At 39.6% G+C, this 22,588-nt stretch overlaps 1 protein-coding gene across 1 annotated transcript in view; it reads left to right on the top strand.

Moving 5' to 3' along the window:
- Window positions 1-22,588, top strand: part of Cntnap4 (contactin associated protein family member 4) — a 295,010-nt gene that overhangs the window by 183,111 nt on the left and 89,311 nt on the right. The window contains 3 exon segments of the mRNA XM_052166567.1: window positions 6,275-6,424; window positions 12,670-12,841; window positions 21,481-21,587. Of these exon segments, the coding sequence (XP_052022527.1) occupies window positions 6,275-6,424; window positions 12,670-12,841; window positions 21,481-21,587 (429 nt within the window).

Raw genomic sequence — 22,588 nt, 5'->3', positions numbered from 1 at the left:
ACAAAGACATTGCATTTTCTTGTTGAAAATGAAATTCTTTGTTGTCAAGTTGGAGGCTCCTACAATGGTTTTTGTATTTTGCCTAATGGTGAAAACCAGTCCCACGACCGAGCTTTTTGGTTCTGTAGCAGAATTTTCCATGCCATAAGCTCGCCTGTGCTATCTGAAGTGTGTCTGCTATTTTGATAGACATTTGCAATTCTTGTGTTCCTGGCAGTGGTACAGACCTCCTGGTATGTCTCACCCAGAAAAAGGCATTTTTTTTTTTTTTTTTTTAGAGTTCTATCTCATCACTTTTCCTTGTTAAACTCTTCCTCCCTTCCTACTGTAAACCTGTCGCCTTTAAACTTCTGCCCTCCACTGAAGTGGCCGTCACCAACGACCCCCATGTTTTCACTTTGACAGGAGCTATCTAGCAATCTGGATCCTTTATTCTGGCTAGTGAAAATGCTAAGTGTAGGACTGCTGGTGATTTCAGAGTGCGGAGGTGTACTTGGGAATGGGTACCACTCTTCAGAGGTTCCTTGAGTGATGGCATACATGTAATTGCCTTCTGCGCCTTTGCAGAGGATCTACTCTTAGTGACAGGCTTAGTTCTTTTCTTTATCCATCTTCTCTTCTAGATGCCTGTTACAGTCTCAGCAGAGGCCAAGGGCAGCTAAGCTGTCAGACCGTTTCTATAGCAATTTACGATAGGCCCTGGCGATTACGGAAGAAAGCAGATAAAAACTCCTTCTTGCTATAATTTCTGTGGTGATGCAGTTTGAGCCGAAAACATGGGTCGAGGAGTTTGGTTGAGGAAGAGAAGGTTCTGGAACAATCCCATTCTCCCTGTCATCTGCAATCGCAAGCACTTCTATTTATTATTTAGGTCTTGCTTTTGTAGTTGACAGTGTTTCTCCTCCCTAAATCACCCAAACATTTGGAGTCTGAACACATTGAGTCCTGTGACTTGTCACAAGACTAGGGACATACCTGGAGACTCCCAGGAGCAGCTTGATGCAACTGTATGAAGAACGGTATAAACCTTGGGGTTGTGTTCACTGACTGGTGGTATCTAGAAACAAAACCTTGGCTGCTGTTTAAATGGTCTTGGGACATAAGGGCAACTGTGCTTGATATTTTTCTCATTTTAATCTAGAGGGATGGAAGAATGGAATCAAGATGAAGGAATTGACAAAAGGAAAATTAGTCATTCCTGTAGCATAGTATGCATTGCTCAGACCACCCTACCTGGTGGAAACAATGTTAAAGGGGGAAGGACTTGCTTTTAGCTCGTGGCTTTAGGGAGTTTCAGTCCAGCTTGCTGGGAAATGCATGTTGAACCAGTATACTTCATTACAATAGGAATGAACCTGTGTGATAGAGGAGCCTGCTCCCACTACATCTGCTCAGGAAGCAGAAAGGCCAGAACTAGGAAGTGGTCCATAGCTTTCAAAATTTAGTCCTGGTGACCTGCTTCCTTTAGCTAGGCTCTACCTCTTGAAAGTTTCAAAGTTGCATCACCATAGACCTGCAGATTATGAACCTGCAGTGGGACATTGACCATCCATACAGCAACAGTAGTCATTCACATTCTTCAAGGCAGGGAAATATTTGATATTTCTGTGAATTGCACATTAATATTATTTCTTTTTTGATTTATGCACACCCAAGATTTTGAGATAGTGCTATTTTTATTTATCTGTTAGTCTTTTTGATGCTTTGAGACAGGGTCTTACAAGCTATGTAGACAGAGTTGGCCTTGAACTTACAGTCCTTTTCTTGTTTCTTTCTTCTGAGTGCTGAGATTACAGGCTTGTACCACCACAGGCATCCTAGACCTGGTCTTGTTTTTCTTCTCATGATCCTATTGTAACATACTGACTGATGTTGGCATTCTGGGGGTTTACTTATGTTCAACAGAATAGTGTCAGGTCCTTCTACTGATCCTGTATGCTAGGCAACTTTTCAAAGCTCAACTTCCTGATGGTCATATGTTATATTATCAGTACTGGCTTTTCTCCTTCTCAAAGTTGTTTGACATGAAGAAAAATAGCAAGAGCACCTGCCTTATAGGCAAAGTAAATTGTGGGTTTTAAAGTCGGGTAAGGGCTTCTGGTTCGTTTTCTAGTTTATTGACTTGGTAGCACCTGGGGGAATTGTTTACTCTGACCTAGATTCATTGTCTAAACACTCAAAGTGGGAGTAATAACCTCAGTGGTGTAAACTGCACAATGCATAGAAAGCACCAAATTGTACTTGTGAACAATTGTTTGATAACATTACTGAAGCTATTATTCTGCTAATATATCAACAATACAATTGCTTCCCAGATTCTAATGAGTCGAAACTCAGTGCTAGGGCACTTGCCTCCTCAGGGCACTGGCCTTGATTCCCAGAATGGAACAGGAATTACGAGTGATGGCTGTTATGATTTTTCTTGTGAAACACCCGCTCACCTCCATGGCACGTGGCCTAGGACTCTTGATCCCCAGCTACGCGTGATGTTTTGGGATTGTGGAAACTTTGAGATTGCATAGGCATGATTAAAGGAAGTGGGATACCAGATCTGGGACACTGAGAGTTATAATCCTACTCTACCTTGGTTCTGATCTCTTTCTGTTTTTCGTCCCCCTGCCTCTACTAGAATGGTAATAATCTCAGCTACATACTCCCATCACCAGGAATTCTGCCATGCTTTCTAGCTATAAACCACAATAAACCTTCCTTCTTTTAAAAAAGATTTTGTGTGTATGTCTGTGTGTGTGTGTGTGTGTGTGTGTGTGTGTGTGTGTGTGTGTGTACCTGTAGGCAGGTAGGTACTCATAGAGGCCAGAAGAGGGTTTCAGGACCTCTGGAGTTACAAGGAGTTACAGTAGTAGGTTGTGAGCTGCTATGTTCGGGTGCTGGGAACTGAACTCTGGTCCTCCAGAAGAGCAGCAAGCATTAGTAAGCTATTATTCTAGCATTTTGATCTTTTCCTTTCTTAACTATTCTGTCACAATTATTAAAAGTAACTCAATCAAGTAGCAATAGAATTGAATTGTGTAATATACCTAATAAAGGAAAAGTGCAAATTGCATGATTCTTTCCCTTCCTCCTTTAACAGAAGGGGAGGCTTCTTATCCAACTGAGAGACAGTAAAGTGAAAGAGGACCTGATTTCCTAGGTAAGGGCAGTTGGGATATAACAGGGATCATGGTTTAACTTGAGCAGTCTATCTCATTGACAGGCGATAAGTCTCCTCCAATGTAAATGATGTTTATTACTCAAAATTTCAGCTTTCTAAAGAGTTCTCTGAAAGTGTGGCCCCAGTTCATAACCCGCTGGCTTGTTAAATGGATGCATATCATGGTGCCAAATTGCAGAGTAGGCAGTCCTGCCAATCTTTTGTTCATAATCTAACTTGGCTCCAGTATGGAAAGTAGGATTCTAAAGGCCTCCCCAAGCCTTTGGTTTCATTCTGTCCTGTGCCCAATCAGCAGATGCCCAGGGCATCACCATAGAAAGCATGTTCTTTGGACCAGCAACTGGCTCTCTGCAGGACTTGTATAAATCCATGAGTGTGAAAACAGAATACAGCTTTTAGAAACAGTTGTAACACAAAGAGTTCCCTGTAAAGTATTACACTTAATAGACATTTTTAAATGTTTCAATTCCAGTGTTTATTTTCTGTGTATGGATGTTTTGTCTGCATGTACACCTGGACTTAAAGATCGGAAGAGAGCATCAGATCCCCAGGGGCTTGAGTTGCAGATGATAGTGAAATAACACGTAGCTTCTGGGAGTCCAATCCTGGTCCTCAGGAAGAGCAGGCAATGCTCCGAACCACTAGCCATCTCTTCAGTCCATGCACCTGTAGTTACATGTCATTTGATTATATAGTAGTTCATTTTATCACGTGTTATAAAAGCATCACTGTACAAGCCAGATGAGGTAGCACTTACCTTGGTTCCCAGCACTTGGTAGGTTGAGACAAAATCCATGATTACAGTTTTGAAATCTTCTTGGGTTATTTATCAAACTCTGTAGCTGAAGAAGATAAAAAAATCAAGGCTAAAGAGATTATTCAATGGATAATTGATAATCTTGGGGAACAACAGTGAAAACTTAGGACTGGACCCCTGAATACACTTAATAAAGTCAGACATGGTAGCATGTGTCTCTAAATGTGTTCATGGGAAAGACTGGAAGTTGAGATGGGAAAATCCCCAGTAGTTAGCAATTCAGCCAGTTTAGCATATGCCACAGTGCAGAACAAGAGACTTTCAAGGAGGTAGAGGAGGAGGAGGAGGAGGAGGAGGAGGAAGAGGAGGAAGAGGATTGGTGCTAGAGGTTTTCTGACCTCTGTGAGTATGATGTGATATGTATACGATTGTTCTCACACAGACAGAGGCCCAGGCCAGGCATGCACACTCAGTCACTCACCATCAGTGCAGAATACATTAGAAAATGAAATCTTCAGCAGCCTAACATAAGGAGAAACATTGAAACCATGCATGGAGGACACACCTATGCTTTGGGACAGCTTGGAAACACACAGGATCAGAGATCCAGCTAGAAGCACATTTTCTTGTGGATTAAGTATGTAAGGGGCTATCTGCATTCTGCCTCCTAAAGCAAGCGCTTTCCTGCTGAATTGGGGACATTTGATGAGTTTAGTCCAATCTTACTCAGTTGTGGGTTATATTACTCCGTTCTGTCTTTTAAACTGAGTGCCTTCTGAGAAATTGGTCTAAATGTAAGTATCCAGGCTGCCTTCTTTACTTCTGTGTCCTAGTTGAACAAAAAAATTCTTTTCTGGGATGATAGAATTGTATTCTTTTAACTCTTGAGTAAGATTTGCGTCCCTTTTAGTATATCCATGACAGAACAATGTGACCAATTTAAGAGAGTTTTGGTGCATTTTCAAACTGTAATTATGAGGGAACCACACTCAGTATAACAAGGCAATTTAAACGTCTCCTTGGGCTTTGTGGGGTGATAGAACTTTTGTTTACTGGCTAGGATGCTCTTTGGCTGTAAGAGTGACTGGCAAATCCACCATAGAGAGCTCAGCTTCCCTCTCCCTATTTGGCCTTGGACTACAGAACTAGAGGCTGTGTTTTAGTGGAAACTCTTTGTTTTTTATTAAAGCAATATTAAATTTATATAAAATTGTGACTCTAATTAGAATTGTGTCTATTATGCACAAAGAGTGGGGGTGAGGAAGATACTGTAAGAGAGAGAGAGAGAGTTAAGTTGTTTGACAGTCATAGTTCTTAAATTCCTCTGAATTTGATTCAAAGAGTGTTGGATAATCCTAGTGGGAAAGCATTCCTGTGAGCCTCTTGTCATGAAGGTTTTCTCCAGAAATCTTAGGTAGAAGCTATGCATACAATCTTATGTTTAATCTATGTGGTGTTCTTTCAAAAAACATTTAATATACAATTTATTGTTTTGGGGTCTTTAGTGTTTGATCATTTCATATAGGCAGAAAATGTGTTTTGATCAAATCTACCTCCCATTCCTTCCTTCCCTTATCGCAACCACTATCCTCTCCCAAGGACATGTGCTTGTAAAACAAACAAAACAAAACAAAACAAAAAACCAACAATAAAAACTAACAACCATTTAGTACACTTAGCTGCTTATATGTACAGGGTCTCTATTTTGAAGTTTTGGTTAATACTATCCTAATAAGGTTCTCTCTCTCTCTCTCTCTCTCTCTCTCTCTCTCTCTCTCACACACACACACACACACACACACTCATTTTCTCCTCTACCTCTCAACTTACTATTTTCCTAGGCTGCCTTCAAATTCCTAATCTTCCTGTATCACCCATCCTCCCAAATTGTAGGATTATAGGTGCAGCCTTCACACTTGGTATGGGGGAATAATTTAAGTGGTATTCCCTTATCTGAGGTTTTACTTTCCACAGCTTCAGCAACTGTGGCCAACTATGGTCTGAAAATACTAAATGGAAAATACCAGACATAAGCTGTTCATAGAGCTTAAAGGATGCCTACAGTCTATTTTTCTATTTTAGTCTTGAGTTATTGCTGGCTGACTGTGCCTAATGCTTGACTGTGCCTACTTTGTAAGTTGTACTGTATCATAGCTATGTATATTCAGAAGAAGCCACAGTATGTATGGTGTTGCAGGCATGGATGGGTGTCTTATAATGCATCCCTCAGGTAAGGTGGGTCTGCAGCAGATGCCAACATTTCATACAGTCTAGTGTCTACTGCTGTTCAAAGCGACTGCTTTGTGTTTACTATTGAGAGCTACTCCTCTGTCTCCTCTCCCCAGGTGCTGGCTTAGATGATGGTCAGTGGCATTCTGTCTCCTTGTCTGCTAAAAGGAATCACCTGAGTGTGGTTGTGGACGGCCACATTAGCCCTGCTTCTCCTTGGCTGGGGCCTGAGCAGATTAATTCAGCAGGCATCTTTTATTTTGGAGGTAAGCAAAGGAGTCACATGATGTGGTGCATTGGATCATATTTGTGTTCCTGCTTCTGTGTCTTGGAGATGATATCTCTCATGCTTTAAGCAGGGCTAACCCTCGGGACTAATTTTCAACTCTCTTTAAACATGAAAATGTCGAGTGGATCAAAATGACAAATTGTGACCTAAAATGAATTCCTACAAGGCAGACTTCCTTATGCTTACTGTTTCTATAATGAGATTTATTTTAAGTAGGTCACTTTCTTCAGTTCTTATCTTCAAGCCTTGTTAGATTCTCCTAGTGTTAAATGGCCCCTTACACATCACATCATCTTCTGATTTGATGGGTTGATTTCTTTGTGGTATTTTTTTTTCTTTCTGATCTGACTCCTAGCTCCCATAGAACAACATTCCGACTGCTTCCTCTTTGCCCAGTGCAGAAAACAGTATTATGCCACTGGACAAATAATTAAACATAATTAGTCATAGCAACTCAGTCTCTTTGCTGAAGAAAAACAAATATACTGGTACATTTGATAAAACCAGGATACCAGCCTTCGGCATCAGCCCTTTCCTTAGGGAGCAAGAACAGATGAAGTGCTTAATCATCTTGTGGATGGTTGATTGGAATAAAGGCTTGGGAAAGCAGATTAGTGGCATGAGAATGAGATTTCACAATGGAAGCAAGCACAATAGACTCTGACATAAAGAGTGCAGTTCAGTAGATGGATGCAACTATGTCCTAGTGCTTTCTTTCTGTATTACCATTGTTTGGCTATTGCTTGACTGCAGTTTAATAGTGGCTTCTGGGGCCATGGAGGTACATAGTGCTTGTCTAGTGTATCATGGCTTAGTTCCCAGAACCCATGTCAGGTAGCTCACAACTGCCTGCCGCTCCAGTTCCTGTGGCGCTGATGTCCTCAGCCTTATATTGTGTATGTGTGTATGCATGCGTGTGCACACATATACTCACATACACACACAAGCGCACACACACATACACTCACATACACACACACACACACACACTGAAATAAATAATAAAAATAACAATTAATTCTAGAATCATTTTTTGATATGGAGAGTGACTTTCAATCTTGATGGATTACCAATAAAATGCAAATCATTTTCTAAGAATTGTAATAAAGACACAGACTAGTTCGCCAGAGGCTTAAATACAAATTAAAGAACAAAATCAAACCAAATGAAGTGAAATAAGGAAGACAAATCCAAGGGGCTGGCGAGGTAGCCTAGTGGTTAGGAGTCCTTGCTGCCCTCACAGAGGACCTGAGTCAGTTCCGGTTCCCAGCACCCATAAGGCGGCTCACTCTACCTACAACTCCAGCTTTGTGGGGTCCAACATCCTCCTTTAACTTCTGAAGGTACCTGCACTCACGTATTCACACCCACACAGAAACATGCATATATACCCACACAATATATACACATATACACAATTACACACAAAATCTTCACAAAAAAACCCTATGCAATCCACCACTGCAAAAGCAGCCAAAGGCTATATTTTTTAAGTGACATAATTGCTTTCCAGACTGAGAGATGTTCATTTCTGGACTAAGCTGCTTTACAAAACATGATGGATTTTGTGGTAACCTATAGGAATGTATAGATTTTTAATCACTAATAAGGTATATAGTAAAACCTAAGCCAGAACTTTTCATCCAAAGGAAAATATTTAGAATAGTGAAAGAGATATGAAAATCCCCAGTACAAAGCATATTGTTAAAGGATACAAAATAAAAATAGAAGCTTGGGAAAAACTGTTAATAAATCATGGAAATGGAATTGTCTTTCTTACAGCATTTTATGTCCTTTATGTTCAAATTTAGTAATCCTTGGCTATTTTATGCATTTTCTCTCGCTATTGTGTTTATTCACACTGTAATATTTTAGAGTGAAATATATGCGTGCTGTAATTTTTGTTTATTATGATACACATGTCGCACTCAATAGTATTCTAAAATGGTTTGGATTCACCATGATTTACGGCAACATTGCAAGGTTGCCAGGATCTTCGCTGTGCACCCCCATGTCTAGATAACTTTATCGTCTGTGTTTCAGAACATATAGACATTTCAAGGAATATCAGTGACTTTTTGTGTATCTGTGCATATGCATGTCTGACTGCATGTGTGTGTGTATGTGAGTATATATGTGTGTGTGCTTGTGTGTATATGTGAGTATGTATGTGTGAGTCTGTGTGCTTGTGTGTGAGTATATGTGTGTATGTGTGTGTGCTTATGTGTGTATGTGAGTATAAGAGTGTGTGTGTGTGCTTGTGTGTGTATGTGAATGCGTATGTGTTTGCATGTGAGTGTATGTGCTTGTGTGTGTGTGAGTATATGTGTGTGTGTAAGTGTGTGAGTGTGAGTGCTTGTGTATGTGAGTGTGTATATGTGTGAGGATGTGTATGTGAGGGTGTATACATGTATGGGAGTGAGTGTATGTGTCTGTGTGAGAGCGTGCTTGTGTGTGTATGTGAATGAGTATATGTGCGTGTGCATGTGTATGTGTGTGTTTGTCTCTGTGTGTGTGTGTTTATGTGTGTGTGTGTGTGTGTGTGTTTGTGTGTGTGCATGTGTATGTGTGTGTTTGTCTCTGTGTGTGTGTGTTTATGTGTGTGTGTGTGTGTGTGTAGTGTACAGAGGCACATGCCTACTGGTGCATGTATGGAGGACAAAGGATACCAGGCATCCTGTCTTATTATCTGGTCTCTCATTAACCTGGAGAGGTTGTCATCCAGCAAGCTCAAGTGATGCTCCTAGCTCTACCTTTCCCTACCACTTGGTCAAAAGGGACGTGCACTGCCATGCCCAGCTTTTTGTTTGACTTCTGGGGAATCAAACACAATTCCTCATTGTTACCCACAGTGTCAACTCTCAATCCCTCTAATGACATTAAAGAAATCCACATCTTTTCATGCATGTCATAAATAAATGTTTGTCTTTCTAAGATTGTCTAGGTAGATGACTACTACCAAAATTTAGAGTATATTTTTATTTCCCTACTTTTATAAATGTATAATCATATATAGTATGCCTAACAGATATGCTACAGAGCTTCCTTGGTAAAACCCCAACACCAATCCCTTTAATATATGCCCTACAGGGTCTTGACTACCCCAACATTTTTGGGATTTAGCTTCATGCTTTCAGAGCCTGATTGAGAAGTTCAGTTCACCTAACAGTCTTATTAGGATTTAGGGAGTAGAAATTCTGTGTCCCAAGAACATTTGAGGCAGAGGGTTTCAGGAGGGCATCACATCTTTCCTGGGCACCTTTGGGGATTATTGACCAAGGTGTGTTTGGGGAATGGATGAGGTAGGGGTCCCTGAGTTGCACCACTGGCTTGATTGTTAGGCTGCCACTAGCAGTGAGATAAACACATGCTTGACATTTCTAGTTGAAAGTTTTCTGTCCCTCCCCAGCATCATGTTGGTTACCATTCAAAACTTTTTGTTTATATGGAGAGGGGACCCTTTATCACTCGAGATTTAGTTTTTTCTAGTTAAAACACAGTTTTGAGGTGGTTAATTCTTTACCAGCTTATATTCAAGATTAAAAAAAAAAATCTACACGTTCTGAGAAACTTCCTATGAACTCTCCTTTGCTTTTCTCCAAATTCATCTGCAAGTTCAAAGAGATGGAGACGGAATCCAGTCATGCTAAACTAGCTGGCATACTCTAATGTCAAGAGCTCCTCGGCCCCAACAGCCTGGCTTCTGTACCCACTCTGCAGTCTTCAGAGAGCCTGTCCCATTGGCTGTCAGACTGGAGGGCTACTTCTCAAAGAACAGACCTCTGTATGCCATGCAAAACATCCACTATTTATGTATCACCCCACTCTCTCTTCTCTTAACCTTTCTTCTTTCAAATGAGTGCATTTCAAAAAAAAAAAAATCAGAGCACATTGTGGGATACCCCTGAGTGCATTTGATCATTTACAAGCCATAGATTCAAACTCTTGGTTCTCTGTGCACATAGAGCATAGCTGAGTGACTAATTTCAGAAAATTCTCCTATATAATCTTTTTCATGGATAGCAGAGAATGCATTACAACCTGGAGATGCTAAATGAGGTATAGAATACTCACATTAAAGTTCTGTGTATAAAGCAAGCATCAGGTATCTAAGGACCTGGCCACACTACCATGCAATGGCATCTCACTTCTCAAGCAGCAGCATATAGTAGTAATTTATGTGTCATCTCTGGAGGTATTTAACATGATGACTGCCTCTGATAATGGATCCATCCATCAATTCAGCATTGAAAACTCTCCAGGAGTCTTCCTACTTTAGTACTTTCATCTTGAATAGACTCAGTATTCAACTTCTTCCTGGTATTGCATTATATTAACCCATCTTTGCCTTCAAAGACCTGATCTAAGCATTCTTTGTTCTTGGCATTTCGTGCTTATTGAGTGTTGCATCCAGAAACATGAAGTACCCATGATCTGACTCTTGGTCTTGTTTTTGGTTTTATCATCTTTCTTTGTGAATCAGTTTGCCCTGCCTCAATTAACCCATTTGAAAATAGTTTGAGATGTGTTAGGTAACTCCAGCAATAGAAGAGAGTAGCCAAGTAGTTTACATTCTTGGTGTATGACAACTATCAAGTGTTCTTCAACTATTACCCTTTCTTCTTTCATCTGACATTCTTAATTGGGTAATAGGTCATCTACAAGGAGATTGTTATAACCATGCACATTGTATGTCTCTTTCTGACTCTTTGCTCTGAGTACGCCACCTACAGCAGACCAAAGAAATTATGCACTCCAAGTGTAGCTTATGAACTAATGGGTTTTTACTGGGGCTCTTTACAGAAACACGGCTGGCTCACAGGTAGCTGAATTATAGAATGCTTACTGCAGCATGAATCATAGACCATTTTAGCTGTGTTTCTGGAATTATCTCCTCAATGTCCAGACAGCTCCACTAGAACCACCTCTCCTAAGCAATTTTCTTACTGCTTATATAACCTGGATGGATGAGGAAGTCTTCCCATTGGAGGATATAGCTATACAACAGTGTACTATGGGCCAGGAGAATGTCAATTACTATAAACATATACATTGTTATGTATCTCAAATCACTATTAAAAAATCTGTGATTGCCTTTTGTTCATATATTAAAGTTGAAACTTTGAAATTTCCATTAAAAACAAAATAACATATTTCAGAGTGCCTGCTAATAGTTTTAAATCATACTGGCCTTTACTTGCCAAGTATTTTGCTGGGAAAAGATAGCATTAAAGAGATGTGTCCTTGGAGGAAAAAAAAAAGAATTGTAGTGGAAATTTCCAGGTGGAACAGTAGTGTGGAGGAATTAAGAAGTTGCTGTTTCCCTTCTAATTCTGTGAAATTGTAGTGGTGGCTGACAGCCATAGCAGCAAAGAAAGATTGATGGAAAATATGTAAGTGAAATATATGTGCTCATACTCCATAAAATTATTTACTTCACTTGAATAAACATTTAGAACATCATTAAACCCAGGCAGTAATGGTTAATATTATATTTGTTATTTAAATAATAAGAACAAATCTTAAATGTTAGAAAAATCAGCATAAAGAGAACATCGTTTGCTGAGCCAAAGAATAAATAAAATCAAACGGTGAAATTTTTTTTGACATTTAGCCATTTGTATTTGTCCAATATATATGTGACAAATATATTTGTATATGTATAAGGAATATACATGTATATGTATAAGGAATACAATATATATGTATAAGGAATAAAATGTTTAATCAAATAAAGCATTAGTAATTTTATTCCAGATAGATACATCTCCTTTCTATAGATGGAAATGTCTTTCAGTAAGACATTTCATTATTCCTGATTTATCTTTTCCTGTCTTCAGTGTACACTTACCCTAGTTTATGCTTTGAGTTCTCCAATCTAAAGACCAAGTTCCCTGCTTACATTATAGAATGTTTGACACTGCTGGCTGGCACATTTAGGATTTTGAAGCCAATAACCAAACTTCTAAATTTAGATCAAGCTAAAGTGGTACACACAATTATTACAACTCTAGAGACTTCCTTTGAATCCTATGGAAATAAAGAAAACACTTTGCACGAATTTAGATGAAACTAATCATGATTCCAGAGGGCTTATTTCTCTCCTCTAATGCTGAGGATAATCAAATGGATATTTTATTTATTTATTTTTCTTTACAAATCCTGCTGTGATCCCAAATTCTGATTTTTTTTTCTGGTTTTACTTTGGTTTGTTTTTCTCAGGTTGTCCAGACAAAAGCTTTGGATCCAAGTGTAAGAGCCCTCTAGGTGGATTTCAAGGATGCATGAGGCTCATCTCCATCAACAACAAAATGGTAGATCTGATTGCAGTCCAGCAGGGCTCCTTTGGCAACTTCAGTGACCTTCAGATAGACTCATGTGGCATCTCAGACAGGTAAAGACAGCCTCACATCTCCCCACTGACCTGTTCAAAAATTTAGTAATGTATATGTATCATATACATAATAGATATGTGTATCTATTGCACTAGAAATGAATTGTATCTATATTAAAAATAAATCTAACAATTGTTTTATATAACATATTTCAAATAATAATGTTAATAATAGATATAATACATGTAACTATGTTAATTACATATAAATATGGCACCATCCTACAAAGCTCATCCTGTTATGGTTTTATTTTGATTTATTGATTAATCTTATGGGGTGTGTGTGTGTGTGTGTGCGCGCGCCTAACAAGTCAGGTTATCATGCTTATAGAGCAAACAATTTAACCACTAGGACATTGTCCCTGCCCTGTTATAGCTCTAGATGTTCATACATGTACCAAAACTGTATCATTAATCTCAATACACTATGTTACCCAAACAGTAAAATTGACTGTTAGGTACTAGTAAACCAGAGAGATATGTAATAGGTTATCAAGCTGTCTTTAGGAACCCTGACTGTTGGGTATAATCAGAGACAGGGGAACAGGACTTTTGTCTATTCTATTGTTTGCTGTCACAGTCCATTAGTGTCTTCTGTGTAGGAGCAGGAGAATCACTTACCCTAAGAATGCTGGGAGTTTTGTATTGATCAAGATGCAAGCATAACCCCATAAACTCAGTAGGAACACAGGCATGGGACATAGCAAGGCAAGATGTGAGAGTTAATTAGAGAGGATGCGCAACTTCTGACACAATAACCTGCAGTTAGCAATAATTAAAATCTATAGGTAGGCCTGGGCCACTGTAGTGAAGGAGTCATATCAGCCATGCTTTGTAACCAAGGTGACTAAATTTAATTACTGAGCTTGATGGAATATCACACTATTGCAGATTTAATTCCATATACCACACCCTGAACTAAGTACATACATGCTTATGAATATTTAAGTCTAACCCTCCTAAAATCTTGAAAGTGACTGTGTGAAAAATAAGGAAAAGGTTGCATGGAGGCCTTAGGCTGGCTAAGAAGAGTCCAGCCCCAAAGCCAGGAAGTCAGAACTGTACCCCTGTCAATCCATACAGCATTATGGGTATACATTAGCATTATGGGCGATTAATCTTTCATCCACACATAATAAATGGAACATTTAATTGTTTAATAAATTATAATTTAAAATAAGTGGAAACATTAAAATTTGACAGGAACTTAATACAACTTTTTTTTTTTTTTTTTTTTTTACTTTTTAAAAAGTATAGCTGGGTAGGATCAAAGTTACACATAAACGTAGTATACATTCCAAGATGCAGGTGCTCACTCATATATACATGGTTCTTCATGCATGTGCTTTTGTACTGGCTGGTTTTGTGTATCAACTTGACACAGGTTGGAGTTATCACAGAGAAAGGAGTTTCAGTTGGGGAAGTGCCTCCAAGAGATCCAACTGTAAGGCATTTTCTCAATTAGTGATCAAGGGGGGAGGGCCCCTTGTGGGTGGTACCATCTCTGGGCTGGTATTCTTGGGTTCTATAAGAGAGCAGGCTGAGCAAGCCAGGGGAAGCAAGCCAGTAAGTAACATCCCTCCATGGCCTCTGCATCAGCTCCTGCTTCCTGACCTGCTTGAGTTCCAGTCCTGACTTCCTTTAGTGATGAACTGCAATGTGGAAGTGTAAGCTGAATAAACCCTTTCCTCCCCAACTTGCTTCTTGGTCATGATGTTTGTGCACGAATAGAAACCCTGACTAAGACAGCTTTCAACTCATATACTCTTTATCTACTGTAACACACACACACACACACACACACATACACACACACACACACACTTGTAAATGTTGTAAATGCCTCTTTTATTTCCTCAGATGAAAACCTTACCCAAGTTGTATGAATACACAGCTGGGGATGAGCTCAGAGCATTTCCTTCTCATGCCACTTTTTGTGAAATTACTAAATACAACTTTTTTTTAAAAATTTTTTTTATTTGATATAATTTTTTATTTACATCTCAAATGATTTCCCCTTTTCTAGCCCCCCACTCCCCGAAAGTCCCGTAAGCCCCCTTCTCTTCCCCTGTCCTCCCACCCACCCCTTCCCACTTCCCCGTTCTGGTTTTGCCCTATACTGCTTCACTGAGTCTTTCCAGAACAAGGGGCCACTCCTCCTTTCTTCTTGTACCTCATTTGATGTGTGGATTATGTTTTGGGTATTCCAGTTTTCTAGGTTAATATCTGCTTATTAGTGAGTGCATACCATGATTCACCTTTTGAGTCTGGGTTACCTCACTTAGTATGATATTCTCTAGCTCCATCCATTTCCCTAAGAATTTCATGAATTCATTGTTTCTAATGGCTGAATAGTACTCCATTGTGTAGATATACCACATTTTTTGCATCCACTCTTCTGTTGAGGGATACCTGGATTCTTTCCAGCATCTGGCAATTATAAATAGGGCTGCTATGAACATAGTAGAGCATGTATCCTTATTACATGGTGGGGAATCCTCTGGGTATATGCTGGGGAGTGGTATAGCAGGATCTTCTGGAATTGAGGTGCCCAGTTTTCTGAGGAACCGCCAGACTGATTTCCAGAGTGGTTGTACCAATTTGCAACCCCACCAGCAGTGGAGGAGTGTTCCTCTTTCTCCACACCCTCTCTAACACCTGCTGTCTCCTGAATTTTTAATCTTAGCCATTCTGACTGGTGTAAGATGAAATCTCAGGGTTGTTTTGATTTGCATTTCCCTAATGACTAATGAAGTTGAGCATTTTTTAAGATGCTTCTCCGCCATCCGAAGTTCTTCAGGTGAGAATTCTTTGTTTAACTCTGTACCCCATTTTTTAATAGGGTTGTTTGGTTTTCTGAAGTCTAACTTCTTGAGTTCTTTATATATATTGGATATTAGCCCTCTATCTGATGTAGGATTGGTGAAGATCTTTTCCCAATTTGTTGGTTGCCGATTTGTCCTCTTGATGGTGTCCTTTGCCTTACAGAAACTTTGTAATTTTATGAGGTCCCATTTGTCAATTCTTGCTCTTAGAGCATACGCTATTGGTGTTCTGTTCAGAAACTTTCTCCCTGTACCGATGTCCTCAAGGGTCTTCCCCAGTTTCTTTTCTATTAGCTTCAGAGTGTCTGGCTTTATGTGGAGGTCCTTGATCCATTTGGATTTGAGCTTAGTACAAGGAGATAAGGATGGATCAATTCGCATTCTTCTACATGCTGACCTCTAGTTGAACCAGCACCATTTGTTGAAAAGGTTATCTTTTTTCCATTGGATGTTTTCAGCCTCTTTGTCGAGGATCAAGTGGCCATAGGTGTGTGGGTTCATTTCTGACTCAATTCTTCACAGAGTTAGAAAGAGCAATTATCAAATTCATCTGGAACAACAAAAAACCCAGGACAGCTAAAACTATTCTCAGCAACAAAAGAAAGTCTGGGGGAATCAGTATCCCTGACCTCAAGCAATACTACAGAGCAATAGTGTTAAAAACTGCATGGTATTGGTACAGTGGCAGGCAGGAGGATCAATGGAACAGGATTAAATGCAACTTTAAAAAAAAAACAATCCTTTAAAAATATCAGTAAAGATCACTATTGTAGTCACTGAACCCATTCCATAAGAGTGGTGATTTATAGATGATGGCCAATCCTTTGCCCTTCACTCTTAAGTGTCTGCTGTGCTATCTTCCAGCTGTGGTCATCCTGTCCTTCTCAGTGAATGAATTTCTCCCATAGTCCTCTACTCCTGCTCTCCTCTTTTCTATGGACATCCATAAGCCCAATGAGCCTCTCTGTCCTCTCATGTGGGTTTATTCCATGTAATTTGAAGATAATCATTCTAACTCTTATGGCACAGAAAGCATGGCTTTGTGGGGTGTAGCTTGGTAAGTGAGTTGTCTGAGGAGAGGGTTCTTATTAGTTACTGTTCTGAGTGTATGAGCCCTACAGGTAGCTAATGTTTAGTTCCCTTGAATGGGATAATGTTCTAGATCTAAAGCCAATATCATTCATTCCAGCCAAGCATTACATCCTGTGAAAGCCTTTGAAATTGAAAGCATTCTGAACAGAGAATCTGGCTAAATGAAAATTTTGCCTGTCACTTCAGATTTGGGTATGTCGATGGATGTGTTTGTTCAAAGTCATATGCAATGAAAATGGTGATGGAAATGTCTAGGAGAAAGATTTAGACGCCTGGGAAAATGGGTTGATGGATTGTTTGACTTTGTATTGGAAGGACCAGCAAAGAGGGCAGTGCACAATGCAATTGTTTAGAGCCCTTGGCGAGAGCAAGAGCTCTGCTATGCAGTGCAGATCACATAGCTTAAGAGCTGGCCAACATTATCATATAATGAAGTTGGTAAAACTCACAATTCAGTGTTTTACATTTTATTTACAAATGTGAAAAGCCTCATCTGATGAGTTTGAATCGAAGGAAAAAAATGTGCCCAATTCACTTCTGGAAGAAAATCAAAGGGAAACAACCCATGTACCAGGACAATTAAAGATATTTTCATTTCTTTTGATTTTTGGCAAAACTATTGAATCTTTTCCCTTTTAAAAACAGTGTTAAGACCTTTTAAAGGAAGGTTACCTCTGACCTTTTCTGATTTAATTATAAGCTAAGATTGCTACTCTTTTAATATTTTTAAGTTCCTTTTTTACTAGATTGTTATTGAGTTCAAATGCTTAAAAATTAAACATGTTATGATAGTGTGCCTAATGGGTTCCTACACACAAGAATACTAAATATGTATGAAATTATTAGGTGCAGAAGTATATACATTCTTTATTTTTGGATCCCCCAAAAAGAAGGTTCCAAAGAACTTCTTTTAGATTGTGATCATGTGCAGGGTGTTGTGGTACAATCACTTGTAAGGCAGAAGCAGTTAGATCTCTGAGTTAGAGGCCACCCTGGTCTACAGAGTAAGAACCAGGCTAGCCTGGTCTACATAGTGAGAACCAGGCCAGCCTGGTCTACATAGTGAATTCCAGGGCCGCTAGAGCTAGAGTGAGACCCTGTATCTACAACCCTCTGCCAAAAAGATAAAGATTGAATACAAGGTCATGTTTGCAGTAAGACTTTCTAGATAGTGAAGCTATAGGTGACCTCTCATCTTTTGTTTCTGTGTACAGTGGACATCTATTTTTTAATCAAGGGAAAAAATCAATTGCACTATTTTCTGTTAACATTGGAAAAGGCACATAAGCAAAACATCAAGTTCCATCTTCAGCTCTGATAAAGGAGACAGCAGAAAGTCTATCACAAATACATTCTTGCAGGCTCTATAGTTTTTATTATTGTCATTTTTTAAATTGAAAATGGATGAGAGCATTGGAAGCTTTGGTCTCAATATATTATTCATTCTAAACTTTGAAAGACATCAATGGCCTAATCAGCTGTTTGAGTCTAAACTAGAAGTTCACAAATGCCATTTGCACAAGGTACTTTACCTGTGTCAAGATAATTTCTTCTATAGTGCCTCTAAACGAAAGATATCACTGACATTTTCATTCTAAACATAATGTTAGGGCTGGAGAGGTGGCTCGGTCTGTAAAGTGCTTGACTCATAAGCATGAGGACATGAGCTCAGAGCCATAACACATTTGTAAAAGGGTAAGCACAGTGGCATGCCTCTGTAGCCCCAGCGTCTGGGGTGGGGGTGGGGGTGGGGGTGGGTCATAGACAGTTTGATCCCTAGAGCTTGTTACCCAGGCAGTCTATCCCAGTTGGTGAACTTGGGTTCCATGAGAGATCCCATCTCTCCAAAACAAAGATGAAGAGCAATCTAGAAAAGTCACCATTTCACCCTTGGTCCCCACATACATCTGCATACATGTGCATGTATACCTGCAGACACACAAATACGTATACCACATGCACACGCCGCATCACACGCATGGACCATACACATGCAGCTTTCAAAAATGAGTGATGTCAGCTACAGTGGGGAGGCATAGCCCAGCACTGCCAGCAGTGATAGGCTAAGGAATCCCCCCCTTAGGAAGCTACACTTAGGTAAAGCTAGAGTTTTGGCTACACTGCTGAAAAGAATTTGGGACAAGTCAGACTGAAATAGAGCTAATGAGTTTATTAAGTGTTGGGAAGCAATAGTACACCCTTCAGACCTAAGTGTTGGTATTTAGAAAGACATGAGGATAATACAGAACTAAGACATGGGTGCAATCTGAGAAGAGAGAGAGAGAGAGAGAGAGAGAGAGAGAGAGAGAGAGAGAGAGAGAGAGAGAGAGAGAGGTGTCTTTACAAAGACCCATACATGTACACACACACACACACACACACACACACACACACACACACACATAACTTTAGCTTTCTAAGTAACTTTGCTTTGAGAATCTAATTTACAATAAAGCTTTAAAATGTAAAAAAAAAAAAAAGCTACACAAATTGGTTTATTTTTCTTATCTTAAATCATCTCCTTTTGTTAGTGAAATTATAAGGTCCATTTTTACCAGGTAGGTTATTTAAGTTCCAGAGGAGAGGAGTGTAGATGCAGTTAAACTCAAAGGTATATTCATTCTACCTCTAAATAAGCACATTCCAGCCCTTCATTTTGGGATGTATTTTTAAAAGTAAGCACTATAGAAATAAAAAAAAATAAAATTATGTTTGTATGTGTATTTGTGTGTGTGTGTGTATGTGTGTTGCTCATATGGAGGACAGAAGACAACTTTCAAGAATCAAGTCTCTTCCACCATGTGGATCCTAGGGGATCTGAACTCAGGTCATCAGGCTTGTCAGCATATGCCTTTAGCCTCTGAGGCATCTTGTTGACCCGTTATATGAAATTCTAACTGTATCAGTTGTGTTGAGGTTTCTTGACTCTTATTCAGCAGAAAGCAACACAGATGTCAGGACAAGAGCTTCCTTCCTTCTAGGGCCCCTTACTATCTTCTGCCTTTCCATCCTACCTTAGGTCCAAAGAATGTAATGGGGATTTATTTCCAAGCAGTTAATTGTCAACCTGATTATGTCACATCTGTTTGCCATTCAGTATTTATGGAAATTAATCAGATTCCTGTCCTTCTATGGATACAAGGAATACAGGTTCTGTAATTGCTATTTGCAGTCTCCAAGGGGAAGTCCTGAAGAAAACCATTCCTAGTTCAGAAAACCAGTAAGATGTTAGAGAAGATTTATTCCTCAAAGGGATCAAGAAATAATTCACAGTTGAATGATTTCTATTAAAAATGCTCTAAAGACAGGCCGGTAAAAGACTATAGCTTACAAGAAATTTAGCTAGCTAGCATTTATTCAAGCTGAGGGCAATGTTGGAACCATCTAACTCCACCAGGGGTATTTTAGGTTTCAGCAGAAGGTCCCCAACTCCTCTCAAGATTATCCCAAGTGTTTTAAAAAGTCTTCACTATGCCCATTTGTTGAGAGATAAACCTGACCCTTTGATTTTTATACAGGAGCTGCCTGCCACAATGAGAAACATTAGGTGTCTTTGGGAGGGGGGGACCTTATCAGTTAAAAACAAAAACTACTTATGGCAAGGTCAAGAATTTGGTTACTAGAACCCACGTCAGGTGGTGGACTATAACCACTTGAGACTCCAGTTTCTGAGAACCCCATACCATCTGTTCTGGTCTCCACAGACACCAGCACTCACATGAGCACAAATCCACATGCACGTGTGTGCGCACGTGCGCGCGCGCGCGCACACACACACACACACACACACACACACACACACCTCTATAGATAATTAAAAATAATATAAAGTCTTTAAAAATTAGCTAGCTAGGGAAAATGATGTATACATTAATGTGCCCCAGTAAAGAACACTTTGATTATCTTAGCTTCATGCTCTTTTCAATATATATATCATGATTCCTCTGATGTAACGTGATGCATATAAACTGAAAAGAAATATTTTAATTAAATGCAATTGTTTTAGTCTTTGGGCTGCTGATCTGTACAGGAGCTGTACAACTTTTGAAAGCCCAGAGTCCGATCAAATGATGTGCTAGGCTTACTTCTTTTGTTCCCTATTGGTTGCCCACAATGCTCTGTTTTTAAAAGTACGTTATTCATGATGTAGCTTCTCAAATGTAGGTTGTGATTAAAAGAATGTATTATGATTTCATGCTGAAACTGAGGTACCTCAACTGGGTAAACCTACTGTGCTTGATAGATGTTGAATAGGGCTGCTATTTCTCTTGGAAAGTTACAGTGGCCAGGGCAGTTCTCATGAGTTCGGTTCAGTAGCAGAAAGCAGCCCAACACTGCTTGGTGTGTATGGATGGATACTGAACATCCTTGGGCATTTCTAGATCTGTGAATATTCTTTCCTCTCCCTTTCCTGTTTCCTCTCCCTTTCCCCAGTCAATCTCCCTCCCATTCTCAAGCAGCATTGTAACTCAGATGATGGAATACTGCTTCCTGTAAGCTGTTGATTGTTCTGGCTTGCACGGACTCCACAGTATGTCACTTAGGGAAAATGAAGAGCTGTGATACGGTTTAGTTTTGTGAGTCAAGTGTCTCCGTACCAGACTGTTTAATCTTTGGTCCTGTGGAGTTTACTCTCTATGTGTTTCACGTGACCATGTATGATCAATGATCATTACTCTCTGCTATCTCATGGTGATTAACAGCTTCTTCTCTCTCTTTTAGGTGTTTGCCCAATTCCTGTGAGCATGGTGGTGAATGTTCTCAGTCTTGGAGCACCTTTCATTGTAACTGCACAAACACGGGGTACACAGGAGCCACTTGTCACAGCTGTAAGCCACAAACACCTGCTTGCTCCCCTGCCTTCTGCTTCCTCTGTATTGCTTTCTCTGGTATTTCTGCCTGCATGACCCGTGTGACCTTGTACGGGTACACACAGCTTGAATTTCAGCATCTATTCGGTTTCTAGTTTATAGGCCACACCTCATGTCATAAAATCACCAAAGTAGAAATAGAGTATATAAACAAAAAATAAGGGGGTCAGATAGTTGGAAAGGACAAAAATATGCACAGAAAGCAAAGGATAGCTAAGGAATAATAAAACAAGGTATAGACTGGGTGGACACTTTTGGCTTCCTGAGCTGGACAGCAATTTTCTAGAACGGTATTGGTTGAATTAGGATCAGTTGCCAGATTCTTTGTTGATTCCATGAAATGAAAGTGTTTTCAGAAGTCACGTTGGATGGGCTGGGCTGAGTGGGCTCTGGTATGTAGATTCACTTATCCAAGAGAGGGTATTCCATTTGGGCATTGATAAATGAATACCATAGACTGGCTGGCTTAGGTATAATATAAATTGATTTCTTACAGTTTGGTGGCTAGAAATTCAAGTTCATGGGAGTCCAACACTTTGGCTTCCTTGATTCCTGGTTCCCAGATTACCATTTTCTCCCTGTATTCTCACACATCTCCAAGAGTGATAGCTCTCTTTGAGCCCTGCTGCCTATCTTTCATTAAGAATTTACTCCCCTGACCTTACCACCCCCAGAAACCCTATCCCCTAAACCACACTACTAGGAATTAATCTTCTTTAAGATATGTTTAATGAGATTGGTGGCAGTTAAATGGGACAGATAATTATTATAGTAATCATAGTTAATTTTATTGAGCAGTTTCTAAATTTTAAGTGTAGATTTGGTATTTTATGTATGTGAATTCATTTGATTTTGATAACCCCCTCTTAGTTCAGTACTGTTATTGGCCTAGTTAACTCAGGGATATTAATAAACTTCCCAAGTTGGCTTACAGAGAGTAGGCAGAATCGAGGAACTCC

The sequence above is a fragment of the Apodemus sylvaticus genome, chromosome 21, assembly GCF_947179515.1.
Source record: "Apodemus sylvaticus chromosome 21, mApoSyl1.1, whole genome shotgun sequence".
NCBI lineage: Eukaryota > Metazoa > Chordata > Mammalia > Rodentia > Muridae > Apodemus > Apodemus sylvaticus.
Note: the sequence above shows the minus strand (reverse complement) of the source record. Positions and strands in the feature narration are given on the sequence as shown.